At 41.9% G+C, this 21,835-nt stretch overlaps 1 protein-coding gene across 1 annotated transcript in view; it reads right to left on the reverse strand.

The window, feature by feature from the left end:
* Nucleotides 1-15,056, reverse strand: part of FNDC7 (fibronectin type III domain containing 7) — a 29,504-nt gene extending 14,448 nt beyond the window's left edge. The window contains exons 1-7 of the mRNA XM_003267874.2: nt 14,974-15,056; nt 14,439-14,457; nt 9,999-10,253; nt 8,981-9,241; nt 5,441-5,698; nt 2,057-2,311; nt 30-287 (exon numbers count right to left, since the gene is read on the reverse strand). Coding sequence (XP_003267922.2) covers nt 30-287; nt 2,057-2,311; nt 5,441-5,698; nt 8,981-9,241; nt 9,999-10,253; nt 14,439-14,457; nt 14,974-15,048 — 1,381 coding nt within the window. The 5' untranslated portion in view covers nt 15,049-15,056. The remainder of the gene's footprint in view (nt 1-29; nt 288-2,056; nt 2,312-5,440; nt 5,699-8,980; nt 9,242-9,998; nt 10,254-14,438; nt 14,458-14,973) is intronic.
* Nucleotides 15,057-21,835: the final 6,779 nt, after the last annotated feature.

Raw genomic sequence — 21,835 nt, forward strand, 5'->3', positions numbered from 1 at the left:
CAGTGAGTGGAATGATAGCTGTGCCTTACCTGTGGTTATGAACTGGGGAGTACATGACATATTGCTGCCTCGGACTTCACTGAATGAATACACCGTGATGTTGTACTTGGTGTCACACTCTAGAGCCGAAAGGGTGCATGCAGGAGCAGTGTCATTGCACTCAACCATGTTGTACCCATCTACAGCCTTGGTTTCATAGAGCTCGGCACCACGGACAGGAGACCAGACAATCTCAACTGTGTCACTGGACACCAACACGGGGTTAATGTCACTCGGGCAACAGGGAGCTGAAAGCAGGAGCAGAGGGAAAATGGCGGTCCCATCAAGAGCAATGCAGCCAGGGGGGACACTGAGTCCTGACCTCCCATGCCCAGAGCCTCTGCCACTGCCCTCCCTAATGACTACAGTGACTCCCTATGGGTCTGTCAAGGTCCAATCTTGGCCTAATTGCCACTGCATAGAGGGTAAATCCTCAGCATGACATTGAAGGTCATTACAAGCTATAAGGTTCAGCTGTACTCCCCCGACTCCCTGCCACACCAGACTCCTCAATTCCCCCACGCCATGTGCGCCCTTGTTCTCTATGCAGAGAAGATTGCTGACCCCTCCACTGGAAAGCCTGGTAAAATAATACGCAGTCTGACTTCTCAGATCCTGTCAGCCTTTCCAGACACTAAACCAAATAAAACTGGGGGGTAGGGGTCATAGTTATATAAGTAGATTTTTTTTTTTTTAAAGAGACAGGGTCTTGCTCTGCCACCCAGACTGGAGTGCAGTGGTGTGATCTCAGCTCACAGCAACCTCTGCTCCCCGGGTTCAAGTGATTTTCAGGCCTTAGCCTCTGGAGTAGCTGGAATTACAGGCACATGCCACCACGTCCAGCTAATTTTTGTATTTTTAGCAGAGACAGAGTTTCTCCATGTTGCCCAGGCTGGTCTCAACTCCTGACCTCAAGTGATCTGCCTGCCTCAGCTTCCCAAAGTGTTGGGATTACAGGCGTGAACCACTGTGCCCGGCCGTATATAGGTAGGTCCTAAGAGACCCTAATGAACCCTACTGGCAAATGTCTGACTCAGCTTGGAGTTTCCCTGGGATGCTCTTGCCCCACCTACATTCCCATTCATCCTTCAAGATCCAGTTCAAGGCCACTCTGGAGGGCCCTCTCGTGTTAGGACCTTATCGATAGCCTCTTATTCCACATTCCAAAGGCACCAATGATTTAGATCCCTCATCCTGTCAAAATTTACTGTAATTCAGCTAGACTTTTACTTAATTATGTTTGAGTATTCTTATTTGTAATGTAGTTATTTAATTTCAAATCACTCCACTCATTCTTCAAAACTTGAGCATCTCCCATATGCTGATCACACTATTATAAGCACTGAGGATGAAGAGATAAATAAGACATAATTCCTACCTTGTACAAGATGCAAGCCTAGTGGAGGAGAATAATAGCAACAGCAATGGTGATGCTAATAATAAAAAATTTGCATCATGCTTTGTCACACACAAGACCTTTCTACATTCATGTTCTCATGATTTGTCCCATTTTGCAGTAGAGGATACTAAGGAACTAGCAAGGTGGGCATCATTATCCTCACTGAAGGAATGAATTAGTGGTCAAGTTAGGGTGTAAACCCAAGTGTCCTACTCCAAAGCCCTCCACACCATGTAGCATCTTGGCCATTGTATGTCTGTCTTGGTCTCAGGGAAAGAGTGACCTCCTGAAACGGAGGCACTGCCCTCTCTTTGGCAGCAGCACATACTAGAACACTCACTGAGTACGTCTTTGTGGAGAGTTCAATCTTTCAGAGCAAGGTTGAACAACTACATTCTTTCTCCTCTTTTCACTCCCAAACCTTGCAGTCTAGTTATGCTTAGGTCCACAAAGCCAAAATTCCCTAGTCTGGAAAGAATGTGAGATAAGAGATTACTTTCTGTTCTTGGCTCTAGAATGACTCCCAGGTGGTAAGTCAAAAAGTGGAATAGGTGATCCATTCTGCTGCTGAGGTTAGCGATCTCAGAACCCCCTTGACGAGCATCAAATGGGACTTACCTGTGGTATAATTGAATATGTCACCCAAAGGACTTTGCCCTGCCTTGTTATAGGCAAAAACACTAATAAAATAAGTGAAGCCACACTCAGATAAGAAATTGCACTGAGTGAGAGATGTGTTGCAGTGTACTTCCAAGCCGTCATCACTCTTCACAAACACCACATAGTAGTCACCCAGATCTACATTGGACCAAGCCACAGACAGGTGGCCAGGGGGATCTTCTTGGATCGTCACTCTTCCAGGTGCACAAGCAACTAGGAAATGATCAATAATAAACATGAGACTACTGCAGGAGATTTTCTTCACATCTTTGCAATTATCCAAGATTTCAATACAACCCAAATCAGCAACTCTGAGCTTTGTGAATTTGGTGCACAAAATGCAAAACTGTGCACTGGAAGCATTAGAAGATTTTCTTTATAGGACCAAAGGCTATGTTATAGGCCCCAAACCACTACAACAAATTTTAATGACCTCTCGCATTCTCTTGTTTATGAAATGTTGTTTGAAATAATGAGCCATCAGAGATTCATAGTCATCTTAAGACATAAAAATTTTCATTGTTAGATTATTTGTTGAAATATTTGACTTCATCCAGAGATGAAGCTAGTCTGGCTTGAGTGGAATAATGAATAGCCCAGAAGTTACCTGTTTTAGAGATTAAAATACAGACATCATTCATTGTGTTTTATATTAATATATTCTCTAATTCTTCCAGCAACTATCATCATTTTACAGTTGAGGAAACTGAGGCTTATAGAGGTTGGTAAGTTGTTTAAGATCACATAAGTAGGAAGGAATGGAGCTGGGTCTTTCTGGGGGTTTATCTGTAAAGCCTCTATAGCATGGAAAGTTCTGTTTTAAAAAAAACTTTTTTTTAATTTATTTTTTATTTTATTTATTTATTTTTTTGAGACAGAGTCTCACTCGGTTGCCCAGGCTGGAATGCAGTGATGTGATCTCGGCTCACTGCAACCTCCACCTCCTGGGCTGAAGTGATTCTCCTGCCTCAGCTTCCCGAGTATCTGGGACTACAGGTGTGCACCACCATGCCCAACTAATTTTTCTACTTTTAGTAGAGACGAAGTTTCACCATGTTGGCCAGGCTGGTCTTGAACTCCTGACTTCAAGTGATCCTCCCCCCTCAGCCTCCCAAAGTGCTGGGATTACAGGCGTGAGCCAATGCGCCCAGCCTAAATTTATTTTTTAATTAATTAATTGTTTTTGGAGACAAGGTCTCGCTCTGTCACCCAGGCTGGAGTGCAGTGGTGTGATCTCAGCTCACTGCAACCTCTGCCTCCCAGGCTAAGGTGATCCTCCCACCTCAGCCTCGTGAGTGGCTGGAACTACAGGTGCATGCCACCATGAGCAGCTAATTTTGTATTTTTTGTAGAGACCGGGTCTAGCCATGTTGCCCAGGCTGGTCTTGAACTCCTGGACTCAAGCAATCCACCTATCTTGGCCTCCTAAAGTGTTGAGATTACAGGCATAAGCCTCCGTGTGCAACCTGGAAAGTTCTTCTAACTGCAGTCTCTCATGCACTGAATGACAGAATACATTCTCATGCCCATTGTGTCCTCCAGGGAGCATCTTGAGCATAGAGTTAAGATACTAGATGCTACGAATAAGGAACAAATCAAATAGTATGTATAACTCAGTACAAACCCAGGAGACATTCTCAGATGTTCTAAAATTTATCTCACAAGATAAATGCTAGACTATGTCAAAAGCAGGCATGTATTGATTTGGTTAATATTGACTGTTTCCCTGTGTTAAGGCAATACCTCATTTATCCACATAATGCCTCATTTATTGATGGAACAAAGTCTTCTGAAAGAATGAATTCAAGTAAAGTTTGTTCATTCAAGTGCTAAGCTTTAAAAATTTTAGTTTTCTCTAGTGGAAATCTTCCCAAAATATATTACACACTTCTGGGCCCCAGGAGACACATAGTACTTTGTAAACATAGTTCTTTTATTAATAAATCAAGGTCATCCCCATGATCATGACTGTGTTATACACAAACTGCCTTAGAACATCCTGGACCTGTAAGTGTGAAGGACTATTTCAATGGCACTTAACCCTGACTGAATAGTAGAATCAACTGGGGAGCTTTTACAAACTATTCATATCCAAATTCTATTCCCAGCAACTCCAATTGGTCTTAAGTGGGACCTGTGTATTGGGATTTTGTAAAAGCTCCCCAGATGCTCTTAATGTGTGTCCAAGATTTAAAAACTCTGCATGGTTCTCCCCTGCATTAAATGCCTAACTGCCTAACTCAGAACTGCTATGCTTTTGAAAGTGTTTTTTCTCTCTTCTCCCACTCTCAGCTATCTTGTCCTCATAATCACTTCTAATGTACCATTCACATTAAATCACAGTTGTCAAAAGAGAAGCCAAATCATCAAGTTTGTTATCACTGACCTTAATTTGACATAACTGTAAGAGAGTGCGGGCCTGAAAGAATAGCTTTAATTGTTTTCCTGTGGAATGGAGTGCATCAACTTGGTGACAGCTCCTTTTCTTTCTGTTCAGAAGCTTTTTAAACTTAGAATGACATAACTGACTGTTAGATAAAGTAGATATTATTGTAATTGTCAACATTTTCTTTGGCTTTAAGCATTGGAATTAGGCAAACTTGAGCAGCTTGAATCTCAGCTCTACCGCTTATTATCAGTGTGCCCTTGGGAAAATTATTTAACTTCTCTGAGCTTCAATTTTCTTATCTAAAAAAAGAGATAACGGAACGCACCTCACTGAATTGTCATGAGATTTAAATGAAATAATATACTTATAGTGCCAGAGACATAGTAGGTCTTCATTAAGTGTTAGTTTCATTAAGTGTTAGTTTCCATCCCCAAGACACATAGATATTTCTAAATAGAGGAGTCAACTTCCACATGTACATATGGTTATCTCTCTGATAAGAATGAAAATGGAAAAATATCTAAACACATGTTCAGAACTAGAAATATCCTATCTTTTTCTTAAAAAATGGCGGCTCCCACCAAGCCTAGGACATGAGACATGACTTAAAGAAGACGCAGTTATCTGTATGCACAGTTAGAGCTGTGTACAACTCAAACCACATCTTAGAATTTTCACAGCTTTACAAAGGAAAAAGAAAAAACTAATTAATGAAAGATCTGGAATAGAAACTGGCCTCCTAATTTTCCAAAAAGTGCTTTTTGCAATACACAATATCTCGCTTCACTATCAATATTATTCAAACTCATGAGAATGTCCAACTCAATGCTTTCATTTAGACCAGGCTTTCATTTTCATTTTTTCCAGAGTATTCAGAAACATTGTCAGTGAATGTCTCCCTTACAGCAGTCACTGCTGCAAGCCCTACAGCAGTCTCACTCTTGTTTACATACCAGTTTTCAGGGTCACTGCTGACGATGATTTGCTAGATCCAGCATCATTACTTGCTAAAACTGAAATCGAGTATTCAGTTCCACACTGGAGGGAAGAGATGGTGCAGGAACTGAAAGTTGTACTGCAGGTCAGCTCTGAAGAGTCACTCAAAGCCATCACAGTATAATTGAAAGCTCCTTCTGCCAGTGCCCATGAAAAAGATGCCTTCAGATCTCCACTATCAAAAGAGACTTGAATGTTGGCAGGGGCCCGAGGACCTATATTTTTGAGAAACAATTAAGATTTTGTAGTAGCCTTACAAACTAATTAAGAGTTGGCATAACAATGTTGCAGAGCCTGGAGGATAAGGTACCCAATAGTTGGATAATTACAAGTGTTCAAAGCATAAAATTGGGATTTAGGATGATGCCTGGGAACTGGTAATTCATCTGCTACTGTGCAAATTCATAATAAACTGTGTGACCTTGACCCCATATTATCTACCCTTTTTGTTATTTAATTTTTTCTCATATGTAAATAGATCTAATAAGATCCATGCCTAACACCTATAGGTGCCAAAAGACACATTTTGAATGAATTAACGCATTATTTAATAAGTAGTTAAAATAGTTAAATGAAATTATAAATGGAGAGAACCAAAAGGGCCACGTGGGTATGTTATTATTAAGTGATAGGTCAAATATTTTCTGTTATTGATCAATGAAACTAAACATATCCCTTTGTTACTTTTGACATCTGCTACAACTTTTACTGCAATAGCTTTTCAGTCATAATTGTTTCTAGAGGAGCAGATTTTCTTTCCATTCATTATCAAAAGGAAGGAAGGTATCAAGTGTGATGCATACATATTAAGGCAGTCTTTTAGTGTCTCCAAAACACTTAACCCTACATTCTTGTAAATATACCTTCCTTTCTTAAGAGTTACCACATTAAAAAAGCATAAGAAGGTGTGCTGGCCTGGGGAGGGGAGAAATTGGCCTCAGTTCTTTGGAATCTGTACTGTAAGAACGCCCACGCAGCAGGCCTTAGGAAACTGCTTAAACAGTCTGTGAGCAGAGACCAGCATCCTCTGGACATGTCTGGGGCAAACAGGGAAGGCCTCTTTTTTTTTTTTTTTTTTTTTTTTGAGATGGAGCCTTGCTCTGTCACCCAGGCTGGAGTGCAGTGGCACAATCTTGGCTCACTGCAAACTCCACCTCCAGGGTCCATGCCATTCTCCTGCCTCAGCCTCCTGAGTAGCTGGGACTACAGGCGCCTGGCACCATGCCCTGCTAATTTTTTGTATTTTTAGTAGAGACGGGGTTTTACCATGTTAGCCAGGATGGTCTTGATCTCCTGACCTCGTGATTCACCTGCCTTGGCCTCCCAAAGTGCTGGGATTACAGGCGTGAGCCACTGCGCCCGGCTGGGAAGGCCTCTTTGAGGACATGAGGACCTAACTCATTCTCTGTGAGGCAGGCATCTGCCATGTTTTTCCCATGGGCCATCTCGACAGGCTCCTTCCCACTGCATGGTCAGCTTGTCTACAGAGGCAGTTCTGCTTTAGGGAATTGCTGGGCCCAGGGCTGGTAGGGGCAGCCTGCAGTGTTTTAGGGCAACTTGCTTTTCCCACAGGGAGCATGGGAGAACTAGGAAAAATAGGTAGCGTAGTGAGAGCCTTTTATGGGTTGACTTGGGTTCCATCCAAGTTCATATGTTGAAGTTCTTACCCCTAGTACACTCAGAATGTAGCCTTATTTGGAAATAAGGTCATAGCAGATGTAATCAGGTAAGATGAGGTCATTAGGGTGGGCCTTCATCCAATATGGCTGATTTCCTTATAAAAAGAATAAATTTGGACACAGATAAACATATATAGGGAAAATTCCATGTGAATGTGAAGATAACCACCTACAAGCCAAGGAGAGAGGCCTGGAACAGATTGTGCCTCACATCCCTCAGAAGGAACCAACCTAGCCAACACCTTGATTTCAGACTTCGTAGCCTCCAGAACCATGAAACCACACATTTCTATTGTTCAAGTCACCCAGTTTGTGGTTCCAGCAGCCCTAGGAAACTAATCCAGAGGCGAAATCTAAACTCTGTAAAGCTTTGTAAAGCATGGGGAAACCTATGAAGGGGAAGTCTTTAAGAAACAAGTTATTCTAGGAGATGCTGTCTCAGTGCCCCAGCCTGATGAAGATGCTCCCTCCTGTGCCTCACTGTGTCTGCAGCCTTCTGCCAAAGCACTGGTCAGGTGAAACTGGAAACGCTGACTCCCCATTGATCTCTCCTTTGACATAATCCATTCTTTGAATGGAGGGATCATGCTTTATTTGCTTTCGTATTTCCATCAGCTAACCTATGCCCAGTACACAGTGGGCCCTCAACAAATGTGGAAAGAAAAAGCAGTGTGAAAGGGAAAGGAAAGGGAAGGACGGGAGGGGAAGATAAGGGAAGGAGGAAAGAAAGCAAGCCAGCCAGCCTAGGAAAAGGCCCAGGGAGACTGACTTGTCACAGACATCCTGACTCACCAAGCCTGTCACGAATCACCTCAGGGCTATGATTATACTACCTCCCTAGGAAGATAGTATAAAAGGCAAACCTCTCTCTTCTCCCTACATTCTGCCTTGGCCCATGCACTATGGGGCTTCCATTCCCCTCCAAACTTAGGGAAAGTTGGAGAGAACATTTCTGGTTTCTTTCCATCCTTTCCTGTGTCCTCCCCAAGTGGAGAAACAGCTAATCTAGTTGGTGAGATTCTCGTATCTATTTAGGTTACATTGCCAGTGGATGGCTTACTCTGCCTCAAGGAAAGAAAAAACACCCCCTCTCGTTCTCTCTCTCCCTCTCTCTCTCTCTCATTCGCTTGGCTCACTCTAGCAGCTCAATTTGGACCTCCAGTTGTAATGCTGCATAGTCCTCTGTTCGGGGGACCTCTAGGTGGGATGGTGAGAAAACGCACACCAAGCTTCAGCTTCTCCCCACAGCTGGAGGAGCAATAGTGGGAAGCCCCATGCTGACTTCAGACCCAAGCTGAGGCCTTTGGGAAACAGATCTGAAACACTAATTCCACTGCAGCATCAAGCACTGTGCCTGCAGAAACCTTGCTTTGCTTGCTGCTGTATCTCTAGAACAATGCCAGCTCAAAGTTGGCACACACTCACTCAGTATCTGCTGAACAAATGAATTCCTATTTGGCCCAATTCTTATGCTAATTGGCCTGAACCCAGAAAGGGACAAGGGGTGATGGGTAAACCTAACAAGAATCATCTTCTTCTGTGTGATGTCGAATGTTGAATGCTGAAATTGAGTTGGATATTAGAGGGCGGAGCCATGCTGTGTGCATTCTGAGTAGCATTTCTTTATCCATGCAGGAAGCATTTAAACTACTGAGGAGGAATAGACAAGGCACTATAAATAACTTCATAATAAATTTAAATAGTTGCTGCCAGCTGCTCTGTACTTGTCATGTAACACTGCCCTTAGTGGCTGCAACACACAGCCCCCCTCATTAACCAAAAGTAGAATTGTTCGAGGCTGAGCTGAGAAGTTCTTACTTGTTCTCTGATTGCAGGTGGAGTCATCCCCAGGGATTCCGTTGGCATTCCATGCATAGGCCTTTATGGTGTAGAGAGTCCCTGCTTCTAAACTGGTGAATGTCAAGGAGGTGTTTGTAGTATTCTCTTTCCATATACTCCCCAAGCCATTGGCTCGCATAATGGACACAGAGAATCCAATTGCCATATATACAGCTTCCCACTGCACAAGAATGGAGTCTGAACTTGGAGAGTTTACTTCTAGAATTGGTGCAGCCAACACTAAAAAAATAAAAACACATGCATTTGTGTTACCAAAGTCCAATAGAGGATGATTCAAATTTAGAAGCAAGTAAACTGATATCCATAATATACAATAATTATTTGCTTTATAAGAGCATTCACAACAAAGTTTCATTAAATAATTGCTATTTAAGTGTATACTAATCATAAATGACTTGGCAGAGGAATGGGAAACAGAGAAATGTTAAATATCAGGCACTACTTTTAACTGAAGTTAGTCAGAAATTAAATAAAACATTCCTATAATCATAATATAAATCAATGGGAAAATGAGGGGTTACACTATTTTAATGTGCACATAACTTTTCAGAAATATGCCTAGGTACAACTGTATCAAATCAATTTCAGTAATGCTGATGACAAACTCCAAATGCTTTTATTTGTTTTGTTAACATATATGCCATCTGGTCAGAGTGCAGCAAAATCCCTTCTCTGTGTTCTTCATTTGGCATGTTAAAACCAGAAATCCCTATTTCAGAGATTTAAAAGCTGGGATGCTTTTAAAGATGCCCAGAAATGGGCTTTATTTTCCAAAGCAAAGCATCTGGCATTTAAATGCCACCTCCTCCACAGATAGCTGAATTCTCAAACAGCATCATTTGGTAGCTTTCACTTCTGGGCCTTGAATTATAGGCACTCATGTGACACCAAATCACATTCTGCATTTGCAGCACCAGAATAACTGATCCAAGTCACAAGCAAACACTCAATGGAGGAAGAGCATCCATCCAGCCACCTGTCTTTGCCTGCTTTGGAGGTGATGCCTGGCTTCTCCCAGCAGCGCTGATGGATCTGATGGTGATTTCGTACAAGGTTGCAGCCTTTAGTCCTGTCACAGTGCCTGGGGAATTGGCCACCATGGTTTCAATGACTGTGTCCCCATCTTCAGCCGTGAGGAGGTAACTGGTGGCACCTGGCACTGTAGCCCATTCTACAGTGATACTGTTGCTGAGTTTTGAATATGCCTGATCAATAGTGGGTATTTCAGGAGCTGAAAGAGGTTTTAGAGTTGTACATTAGCCAAGATACCTACAAGGATGACTTCTTTCATCATTTTACCTTCAAGCTAAATCATTCTCATGCCTTCCTTCAGACATAAGTTTTGCCCTTATTATTCAGATCAAGGAAAAACAGAGAAAAAGAAAGACAAAGCTACTCTCCAGAAGAGATCCAGAAAGCTCAAACCTCTCATTCAGGGATGGGATTTCAAAGTTTTCCCCAGTTGCCTGTGGGGTAATTTGCACTTTTTGTACCTTTAAAAGAGCTAAATAAGAATGAGAAGTAATTACGGGAAAGAACTCTGGGAAGAGAGAGAGAATAATTAAGAGGCTTTCTTCCAGAGGATTCTACTCCAGTTGGGCATTCTGTGAATTTTGCAGGCTGCTTTGCCATTGATCTCCCCTCCTGGTCCCACAGCCATTCCACTGCCTCCAGCTGGACCCATCTCCATTCCTCCCGCCTCCGCCCCGTGGCTGTGGTCACTCTCTCATGCACTTTACATGTTTTCCAGGTAACATTTAATCTAATGGAGGAAGGAGGGAGGATTGAGTTCTTTGTTATAATTACTCCATAGCACTTTCTTTCATATTATCAGAGTGGAATAATTCTCAAATTCTTCCATACAAAATAAAAGTAAACTTTATTCTCCCTTTCTCTATCACAATATCTGCCTCAGCATAAGCATGCGACGGGCCAGGCTATGGTTTGCCAGGGAGATATGAATGCTTATGTCGTGGGCTTACACAAGGCATTCCTACACTCGAGAGTATGGAGTAGGAGACATAGCATAGTAATCAGATTGACTGCTTTACAAAATTTCATAGATGCAAAAATGTCTTGGATATAGGAGATCTAACTGGAAGAAAAGCTGGGTTTTATTTTAAACTGGCACTTGGCCTTTCAGATTTAATGTACTCTACTTGCTGGGTAAAATCACTATATGTCAAATTCAAAACTAAAGGGAAGACAAACAAGCAGAACTATAGGGCAAAGAGGGAGAAGGAGTAAAGACAGACAGGTGATTCTCCAGTATCAGCTCCCCTTCTCCCAGAGCCAAGTCCCTATGTGCACAATACAGACAACTTTCTCTTTCTGTACCAATAGCCCAGAGAGTTAGCTTTGGCAGCATCTCAGAAATAACCATGCTGCAAAAATGAACAAAGTCTCCTCTGTGCCCTGGCCAGACATTCCTTGAACATCACCCAGGATAGTCTCTTTTGCCACTGAAAGAAAATTATGACAGTTATATATGCTGGGGGAAAGTCTCAGGCTTGCTCGTCATAGCCACTTGCCAGTGGAAGCCGATTCTGTAGGAAAGGGCTTCGCTCCCTCTCTCCCCTACAGAAGAGAAAGCCCCAGCAGGAGCTCCCTCTTCCAACACACACACACACACACACACACCCCTCTTCTGCTCCCCCAGCTAATGATCCTGTGCTATATGCCTTCTTTCCTCTAATTTTCTGGTGTCTCTCAACTCCTTCTGTTTCCTCTGTCCCCAGAGTTAATCTTATCTCCTATGTTACCAGTTCTGTTCATTGGAATGAACTAACTTCCTGGGAAAATGACAACCAAACTAGCCACAGACACAGGAGGCCGGATCATGCATTCACGGAGCGGTTTGAAAGGCATCTAAAAGGCTAGCATGACACAGACCCTCTCCCCACAGGCCTGTCACGGGGCCCGAGGGCTCCACAAAACTGGCCTCATGAAATTGATCTAGGAGAGGCACATTTGCTTGGAAGTCATAATGCAGGAAGCCAGTGTCGCAGAATGAAACTCGGGGTTGTGTGGTGGGAAAATAGCAAAGGGTTTGGATTCAGGAGCTCTGGGTTTGAGCCCTGGCCCTGCTATTTACTTTTGTGTGTGAAGGCATGCAAGTCATTGTACCTCTTCTAGACTTGTTACCTTCCTTGACAAATATGGATTATTAATACCTACATATTAGGATTTACTTTGAAATTTAAAATACCTGCATTTTAGGATTGTTGTAAAGAATAAGTGAAATAATGTATGTTAGGGCACTTGGAAAGTGTGTGTGTGTGCGTGTGTGTGTGTGCACGCACATTTGTGTATGAGCCAAGACAAGTAAATTTTGATGGGTTCGGAAAAGCCAGACCATATGGCGCTGTCATGGAGGGGTCCTGTGAAAGTGGGATTCTGAGGAGTCTGCAGCAAACAGGCTGGAGAGACGGATTGTCTGTTTTACACCTGATTTTAGGGCAGGCTCTGACAAGCATCAACAATGAAAGGAGATCAACACCTATGTAGTATGTTGCCCTTTAATAGATGAGAAACTTGAGTGTAAAGTCCATAAAGCAGCAGCAGTTCCTTACTCTTTCGTACTTCTATGTTTAGCCCACTGACTGGACTGATGAAAGAGAAAACTTTATTCCCTAGATGTGCAACCAACTACTCTGATCAGTCAAAAATGAACCCTTTGATTCTCAGCAACTGTGCATTCCACCAGCTCAAAGAGATCTAAATTAGCCCACGAGGCCCCAGTGACCAGACACAGATACACAGCAATACCAGAGCCCAAAAAGAATCAAAATACACACAACCAAAATGAAACCTTCTATACAGTGTAGCTAATACACATTCCATCTATTGAAAAGCCAGGACTCAATTAGCAATTGAGTCAATTAGCAGCAGCATCAGTAGCTTAGCCTGACCTACCATTTCTCTAGAATACTGCAGATGCTATAAACACCAAAAAGGGGCCTGTTCTGAGGGCTTGGTCTGTCCGGGGTGTGCTAGGACCTTGTATGAGATGGCAGAGTTAGATTCTGCCCACCCAAAGGCCACGTATTTAAAAAGCTGGCTGGGTGCAGTGGCTCACGCTTGTAATCCCAGCACTTTGGGAGGCCGAGGCGGGCGGATCACGAGGTCAGGAGATTGAGACCACGGTGAAACCCTGTCTCTACTAAAAATATAAAAAATTAGCCGGGCGTGGTGATGGGCGCCTGTAGTCCCAGCTACTCGGAGAGGCTGAGGCAGGAGAATGGCGTGAACTCTGGAGGCGGAGCTTGCAGTGAGCCAAGATCGCGCCACCGCACTCCAGCCTGGGCGACAGAGACTCTGTCTCAAAAAAAAAAAAACAAAAAAGCCACTTTGTATATGGCCAAGCAGTCCTTCCTATAGTTTCCTGGCTAATCCTAAAGATCCCTCAAGAATAAGACAAGTAAATAAGAATAAAGCAAGAGATGGGGTGTTGCTATGTTGCCCAGGCTGATCTTGAAATCCTGGGCTCAAGCAATCCTCCCATCTTGGCTTCCCAAAGTGCTGAGATTATAGGCGTGAGCCATAGTACCTGGCCAGGAAATAGAAATTTTTAAAAACTTACTGTATATGCATGAATTTTATGAAATTTCATGGCTCAGACATATATCTATATCAAATTTTTTAACTGTCTTAATTTCACTTCCTTTTCTATGGTCTAGACAAAATAATAAATAAAAATTTTTCTAATTTATGTTGAATCACTATGAATTTATCGGTGATATGGTTGATATTATGTGGTTCCTACAGGTAAGCTAAACCCTCCTAAAAATAAATTTCCATTCCAGATACTTAGATTTCTAGCACAAATGAGCTAGGAGGGGCCGCTAGATAAATTATTTTTGCCTTCAGTTATCTACTCAAGAAAGATGGAGATCAACTATTTTTAAAAGAGGGCCCCCTTTCAGCCCTGAGTGACTATTGTCTATATTTCAAATATGCAATATTAGAAGTATAAAGTCCTTTTTAAAGTAGGGAATATGGACAATTTAATCAAATATAACATTTCTCATTTTCCCTCTAATTCCCCAGAAGATAAACAAGAACGTTTGTATAAATTAGACTCTGTACAATATCTTAACTAGAATGATGATCTTTGCAATATTTCACACATGGCTAACTGTAATGAGAAAATGCATGCCTACATGACTCTGTACATTATAGTCCTCAGCAAGAACCCTTTATGAAGATTTGTCTTTCAAGTTCAATCTATTTATTTGTCTTACCAGTTATCATCTCCTCAGAACCCAATATAGTGCTTAGCACCCAGTGTGAGTGCTCAGAAAATATTGAATTTTTTTTCTCATATAGCCTTTATATTTCAGGGTAGCCTGTGAATTAACAATGGAAATTAAAATCAAATACGAGGAGGAAAAACTTGCAGGTCAGAAAATTGTACCTGATTTTGCTGGAGCAACCTGAAAAGGAAAGTTTAGAAAATTAGAACCATACAGAAAAACACAACTTGAACAAACGTAAAACATGAATAAAAGCGGTAATAAATTAATCACAACATTTTTATACCTAATGTGAGCAGTCTTTCAATCCATACAAGTATTTCTCCACACAAATCATTTCCCAGCACCCAAATCTACCACAAAGCAACTCTAAATAGAATTTAGAGGCTGGAGGCAGATCCCATTACTATTTCATTTTTTTCCCCTTTGAATCTGCCTATTGAACTAAGTCAGTAGCTGCTGACAGATTTTTCAGAAATCTTTGTTCTTAAAATATAATGATAATCTTGTTTTCTTTCTCTAGTATATGGCATTAAATTTCAAACACGCAAACACATACAACCTGGGTACAAACCAAAAATATTCTGATTTCTATCTCCCTGTTCCCCAACTCCTCAAAAAAAAAAAAGAGAGAAAAATAATGTGTCTTTCTTTTTTCCCCTAAATAGTTGTGGGTAGTTGGAATGATGAACTCACCATTTTAAGACAGATAAGAATGAATCCAATCAAAGTCAAACATGTCTCTCGTCCACCAGCCATCCTGTTGAACATAGTACTCACATGGCACAAAACAAAGCAATCGGGGTCCTCTTTGGCCCCCAGAAGTATAACACCGTTGGTCACTGGGATGTGGGGCTGTGATGCTGGGAAGAGACCCTAGGAAGTAGCTCCTTCCCTTCAGTGTGGAGCTGACCTGTAACCAGGGGCACTTGGAGACTGGCAGGGACAGGTATTGCAAAGACTGAAAAGAAGAAGAGAGTTGGAGAAAGCCACGGTAAGCGGGCCAAAAAGCTACTGTAACCTTGGTTTCAAAGTAACCTTCTTTTTAAAACAATTTCTGTCTAAATAAAAATTTTAGAAAGCTGCACAGAAAGTTGTTGATGTGGTAGAATAATTATTTTAAACTCGGGGATGCTGACCAGTTTTATTTTTCTTTTTCACCTTTACTTGTTGTTGTTCTTTTAGTTCAAAGTAAGTGATCGGTCCTACTGTCAGGAAGCATTTGTTGCAAAACTTCAACATGGAATATGAAAGGGCAGGAGCATGTCCCTGTACTGAGAAAGATAGTGAGAGGTCCCTGGTGAGCACATTAAATTTACCCATCCTCTATACCACCCTGCAGTTCCAGTACCTTTTCTTTTCTTCATTTTTTTAGAGACAGGGTCTTGCTATTTTGCCAAGCAGCCTCCAACTCCTGGGCTCAAGCAGTCCTCCCACCTCTGCCTCCTGCGTAGCTGAGACTACAGGCATGCACCACTGTGCCTGGCTAGTTCCTTTTATTTCCAGAGCTGTCTTCCTAGTTCACACTCTTAATAATAATTAGCATTTAATTTAATAATTACAGTGTATAATTTTAACAATGAACAGATACATAAATGAATAATAAACATAATTAATTGGCTTATCTGAAATCACATAAGAATTAAATGATCGAACTGGAGTTAAAACGCTTCAGTCTGATTTCTACTTTCAACCAAGATAGGATTACAAAAAAGGGACAAGAACTGCATTTACCGTCCCTGACTTTAAGATTTACCATAAAGCTAAAATAAAATAGAGACCAGGTGGTATTGGCATAAAGATAGATAAATAGATCAATGGGACAGACAGTCCAAAAATAAACCCACACATATATAGATAATTGATTTTCAACAAAGATACAAGTCAATCCAAAGGAGAAACAATAGACTTTTCAACAGATGGTGCTGGAACAACCGGATAACCATATGCAGAAAACATAAACTTTGATTCATACCTCACACCATATTAAAAAATGAACTCAAAATGGATCATAGATCTAAATGTAGCACCTGAAACTATAAAATGTCCAGAAAAAAAACACAAAAGAAAATCTTTGTGATGTTGGGTTAGGCAAAGATTTCTTATATACAACACTAAAAGCATAATCCGTTTTTAAAATTTGATAAATTGGACTTCGTTAAAATGAAGAATTTCTGCACTATTAAGGGAATGAAAAGATAAGCCACAGACTGGGGGAAAATACATATCTTATAAAGGACTTGTATTCTCAAAACCCAGTAATAGGAAAACAACTCAATATAAAATGGGCAAAAGATATGAACAAACACTTCACAAAAGAAGACATACTCATGGAAAATAAGGGCATGGAAAAAATCCTCAACATCACTAGTCATTAGCAGAATGCAAAACAGGCTTTTTTTCTTTTTTTTTTTTGGAGACAGGGTCTCATTCTGTCACCCAACCTGGAATGTAGTGGTGCAATCACAGCTCACTGCAGTCTTGACCTCCCAGACTCTAATGATCCTCCCACTTCAGCCTCCTGAGTAGCTGGGACCACAGGTGTGCACCACCACACCTGGCTAATTTTTGTATTATTTGTAGAGATGGGGTTTCACCATGTTGCCCAGGCTGGTCTCAAACTCCTGGGCTCAAGCCATCTGCCCACCTTGGCTTCCCAAAGTGCTGGGATTATAAGCATGAGCCATTGCGCTGGGCCCACAGAATGCAAATTAAAACCACAGTGAGATACCACTACATACTTATTGGATGTCTAAAATTAGAAGCTGGTCATTGTGGCTATGCCTGTAATCCCAGCACTTTGAGAGACAAAAGCAAGAGGATCACTTGAGGTCAGGTGTTCTGAGAATAGCCCAGGCAACATCGTGGGACCCTGTCTGTACAAAAAATTTTTAAAAATTAGCTGGATGTGGTGACACCCACCTGTAGTGCCAGCTACTTGGGAGGCTGAGGTGGGAGGATCACTTGAACTCAGGAGGTCAAGCCTGCAGTGAGCCGTGATCGCACCACCACACCCCAGCCTGGCAATAGAATGAGACCCTGTCTCAAATAATAAATAAATAAATAAATAATAAAATTAGAAAGATTGCGTATGCTAAATGTCGGCAAGGATGTGGAACAATCAGAAATCTCCTACCTGGTAAGAATGAAAAATGGTACAATCATTTTGGAAAATAATTTGGCTGTTTCTTAAAAAGTTAAACACGTACCTCACCATTTCACTCCTAGGTATTGACTCAAAAAAAAAAATGAAAGCATATGTCCATACAAAAACATATAGGAATATTCACAGTAGCATTATATTTAATAATCCCCAAACTATGAGCAAACCAAATGTCTGGGCCGGGCGCGGTGGCTCACGCTTGTAATCCCAGCACTTTGGGAGGCCGAGGTGGGCGGATCACGAGGTCAGGAGATCGAGACCACGGTGAAACCCTGTCTCTACTAAAAATATAAAAAATTAGCCGGGCGTGGTGATGGGCGCCTGTAGTCCCAGAGAGGCTGAGGCAGGAGAATGGCGTGAACCCGGGAGGCGGAGCTAGCAGTGAGCCGAGATCGCCCCACTGCACTCCAGCCTGGGTGACAGAGCGAGACTCCGTCTCAAAAAAAAACAAAAAAAAAAAAACCAAAAAAAAAAAAACCCAAATGTCTGTCAGCCAAAGTAAGTAATAAACAAATGAAATATTTCCCAGCAAAAAAGGAACACAGAAAAACATGGATGAATCTCAAAAAAAGTCAGATACAAAAAAAGGATACAGATGGTTTCATCCAATCATATAAATTTCTAGAAAATGCAAACTACTCTTAAAAACAGAAAGCAAATCAGTGGCTGCCTGGGGATGGAGAATGGCAGGAAGCAGGGATTACAAAAGTGCAAGAGGAAACTCTTGGGGATGAAGAACATGTTCATTATGTGAACCGTGGTGGTGACTTTATGAGTGTATACATATGTCAAAATGTATTGAGTTTATGTCTTAAATATGTGCAGCTTATTACATGCTGCTTATATCTAAATAAAGGTGTTTTCAAAAATCAGTCTAACTCCAAAACCCTAAGCTCCTTCCACTAAACCACTCTGCCTTATGAGCTGACTACTATGAATTTAAGGCATTTCAATTTGTGCACCCATCAAATATATGTTGACATATTGAGGACCTAATGAAGACCAGAAACTATTCAGGACATGGGAGATACAAACAAACCAGAACCCTGTCCTCTTGGGGCATGCACTCTAGCAAAGGAAAGCCAAACCAAGCAGCTTAAGTAATAAAATATGTCTAGTGCTGCTAAATTTTATGAAGAAAAAGCGGAGTGATACGAGAGAATACAGCTGTTAGGCAAGACCTCTCTGGCAGCCAGATGCTTGAGCATAGGCCCAAGGGAAGTGAAGGAGCACATCCTTTGGAAACTTAGGAAAAGAACATCCAGGCAGAAGGAAGAGGAAGTGCAAAGGCCCTGAGGAGGGAGCAGCTTGGTTAGAACAGCCCGTGCACTTATGCCCCCAGCAGCAAGGAGTGTTGGTGGTTGACAGCTCCTGCTCAGCCTCTCGCAGACTTGCCCTTGGCTCATGAGAGCTGCCTGGCTCAAAGTCATACCTGCTCCCTGGGCCACCTACATCCAAAGATTGGTGGATAAAGGAATGTTAGTGCTCCTGGCCCGGATTCAGGACAACTCTGGAGGGGAGATCTGGATGGTACACCATGGTGTCCACCAGGGCAACGGAGGCACCTAGGGTGCAACATTTAAAGAACATCCACTCTCCAGTTCGCTGAAGCCCAGAGTTCCAGAGGCAGGCAGCACAAAACCCTCAAGTGGGTCATTGGGAGTGATGGCAAACAGGGCCAGTCATGTTCAGTCACTTGTGGGCAGGCACAGAACAGACAGAGAGTTGTATCTAACTTGGATTGGGGTATTACTAGACAAGTGTGATGGAGACCGCATCAAGGGCGTTAAGAGTGTTTTCAAGGATGTGATTTATAATATTGTACAGTGGAAACTAAGCTGGGTAAGCAAGGAACTGTGGCTTGTAATACCTCACTGCAATGGAGGCTAAAGGGGCTGCAATGGAATGAAAAGTTGGCAGGAGCAATAGAATGGAGGACCCAAGGGAGTTAAAGAATTGTTGGAGAGTATCTTAGAGAAAGTAAGCAGGAAATATAGGAGTTGGTGATTAGAGAATGGGATGCTTGAAATGGAAACTGTGGAGAAGTGCCAGTTATTGATGATGGCCAGGTCTATGATGTAACCATGGGAACTTGCAGCTGAGGTCAGATGGAGGAAAAAAATCATTGGAGGTCACGAGGTCAAAAAATTGAGAGGTCTGAGTATTGGAAAGATTGTTCAATGGATATTGGAATCACTAAGAATTATGGCAAGAGTGGTGAAAGAGGTATTGAGCCATCTCTTAAACTCTATAAGTATTAAAATGTTAGGGGAGTATCTTTTGGGTATGGATGATATAGACAACTGAGGGACAGTAGATGGTGTAACCTGATGACGTGTTTTATAGGTCCTAGGGGATTCAGGAAAGAGAGAGAAACAATGGTCTGGAAGTACAATGATTTTAAAGAAATGAGTTAGGAAGGATAATTATTGTGTTAGCAACCATCTCTGGCTAATGTCAACTTCTTGGTTGTCAAAATAGGTAATGAGTGTTATCACTGAACTGTTCCATTGGGAAACAATGCAAATAAAGCGGTTGCTTTTGTAATATGAATTTACTTTAAAGCTTTGAATGACTAAATTTACCAGCTGTCTGAAATTCTTCCTTCAGGAATGAGATTCTGCAAAGCAGTGAATGCATGAATTTTGATAACTGAAGGGAATGGAGCTAAGACAACCAAGAGGGGAAACAGCTACAAGAGTAAGCCTATTTAAACATTATTAGTGTATTAATAAGGTAATACCAGGAAATTTAAGATTAGTAAATAATGCAAAGGCCAGGAAAGGGACTGAAAATAAAAGATAAAGACAACAGTCTGGAATGGAAGAGGAAGAAAATGTAAGGATGTTCCACACAAGAATCATCCACTTTCCAGCCCACACATGCCTGTGTCGATGCTTCCTGACACCCAAACTCCTTCACTAAGCTCATGTGCACTATTTTAGCTTCTGTTATTTGGTGTGCAATTCCAGATATCAAAACTGTGATTAGTCAGGATTAGGTTTTGCTGAGAGTGGACAGAAAACCTATAACAGTGGCTTAACCAGAAGTTTCTTCCTGATATAAAATAGTAGAGGCAAAGCCTCCAGAAGTGGCATGGCAATTCTATTCCATGGAGTCTTGAGAGACCCAGGCACCTTTTTCCTCTTTAGTCTGCCATCCCTAGGATGAGGCCCTCCTTCTTGGTCCAAGATAAAGTTCCAGCTATCACATTAAAGTTCTAAGCAGGAGAATTCAGTGAGAGAAGATAGAAGAGACTAACGATACATTCCAGCAATTTCTATTGGGGAAACAATTGGCAGTCTACCACACAAATGAATGAATAAATAAATGTGATCTGGTGCATAGGTAGATTAGCCAAGGGCAGAATTTAAGACATGTAACAGAAAGATACAGAGAGAGGTGGCCAGGTGCATTGGTTCACGCCCATAATCCCAACACTTTGGGAGGCCAAGGCGGGTGGATCACTTGAGCCTAGGAGTTTGAGAGCAGCCTGGGCAACATGGAGAGACCCCATCTCTACCAAAAATATAACAAAGTATCCAGGTGTGGTGGCATGTGCCTATAGTCCCAGCTACTTGGGAGGTTGAGGTGGGAGGAGTGCTTGAGCCCAGGGAGGTCAAGGCTGCAGTAAATATGGATATGAAATGAATATGGAGATTGAGTAGGAACTTCAGAAACTAGTAAAGATGTGAAGTGGCCATTGTAGGGGATATAAAAAAGAAATATTTAGGGATATAGAAGGAATATAGAGTAGGATTAACTCCAGGAAAACATTGGAAACTGCAAGATTTTTAGTGGCCCTAATCCATAATGTAGTCTTCCGCCATGCCCTTACACCCCCCCAGTTCTGCCAAGGGCGGACGATTTCCACCAAAAAAACCCAGAATTGCATAAAACTTCCTTTTTGGGCCAGGCATGGTATCTCATGTGTGTAATCCCAGCATGTTGGGAGGCCAAGGTGGGAGGGTTACTTGAGCCCAAGGGTTCCAGACCAGCCTGGGCAATGCAGTGAGACCCCATCTCTACAAAAAATTAGCCAGGCATGGTGGTGTGTGCCTATAGTCTCAGCTATTTGGGAGGCTGAGGTAGGAGGATCATTTGAGCTTGGGAGGTTGAGACTACAGTGAGCTGTGATTGTGCTGCTGTACTCCAGCTTGGGCAACAGAGCAAGACCATGTCTCAAACAAACAAACAAACCCCACTTTTTGTCACAAACAAAGCGCACCTTTTTTTCTTCTTTGCTCAAATTAAGTAGATGATATTTTCTTGCTGGCACTAACCAAGGATAAACAGATTAAAAACCCAATGTTAGAAAATATCAGGAAGACCCTTTCTGATCAGGGATTCCTTATTATTACAATAAAAGAAATCAGAGTTAGGCTCCTGGATTCC

Source organism: Nomascus leucogenys, chromosome 12 (assembly GCF_006542625.1).
Source record: "Nomascus leucogenys isolate Asia chromosome 12, Asia_NLE_v1, whole genome shotgun sequence".
Lineage (NCBI taxonomy): Eukaryota > Metazoa > Chordata > Mammalia > Primates > Hylobatidae > Nomascus > Nomascus leucogenys.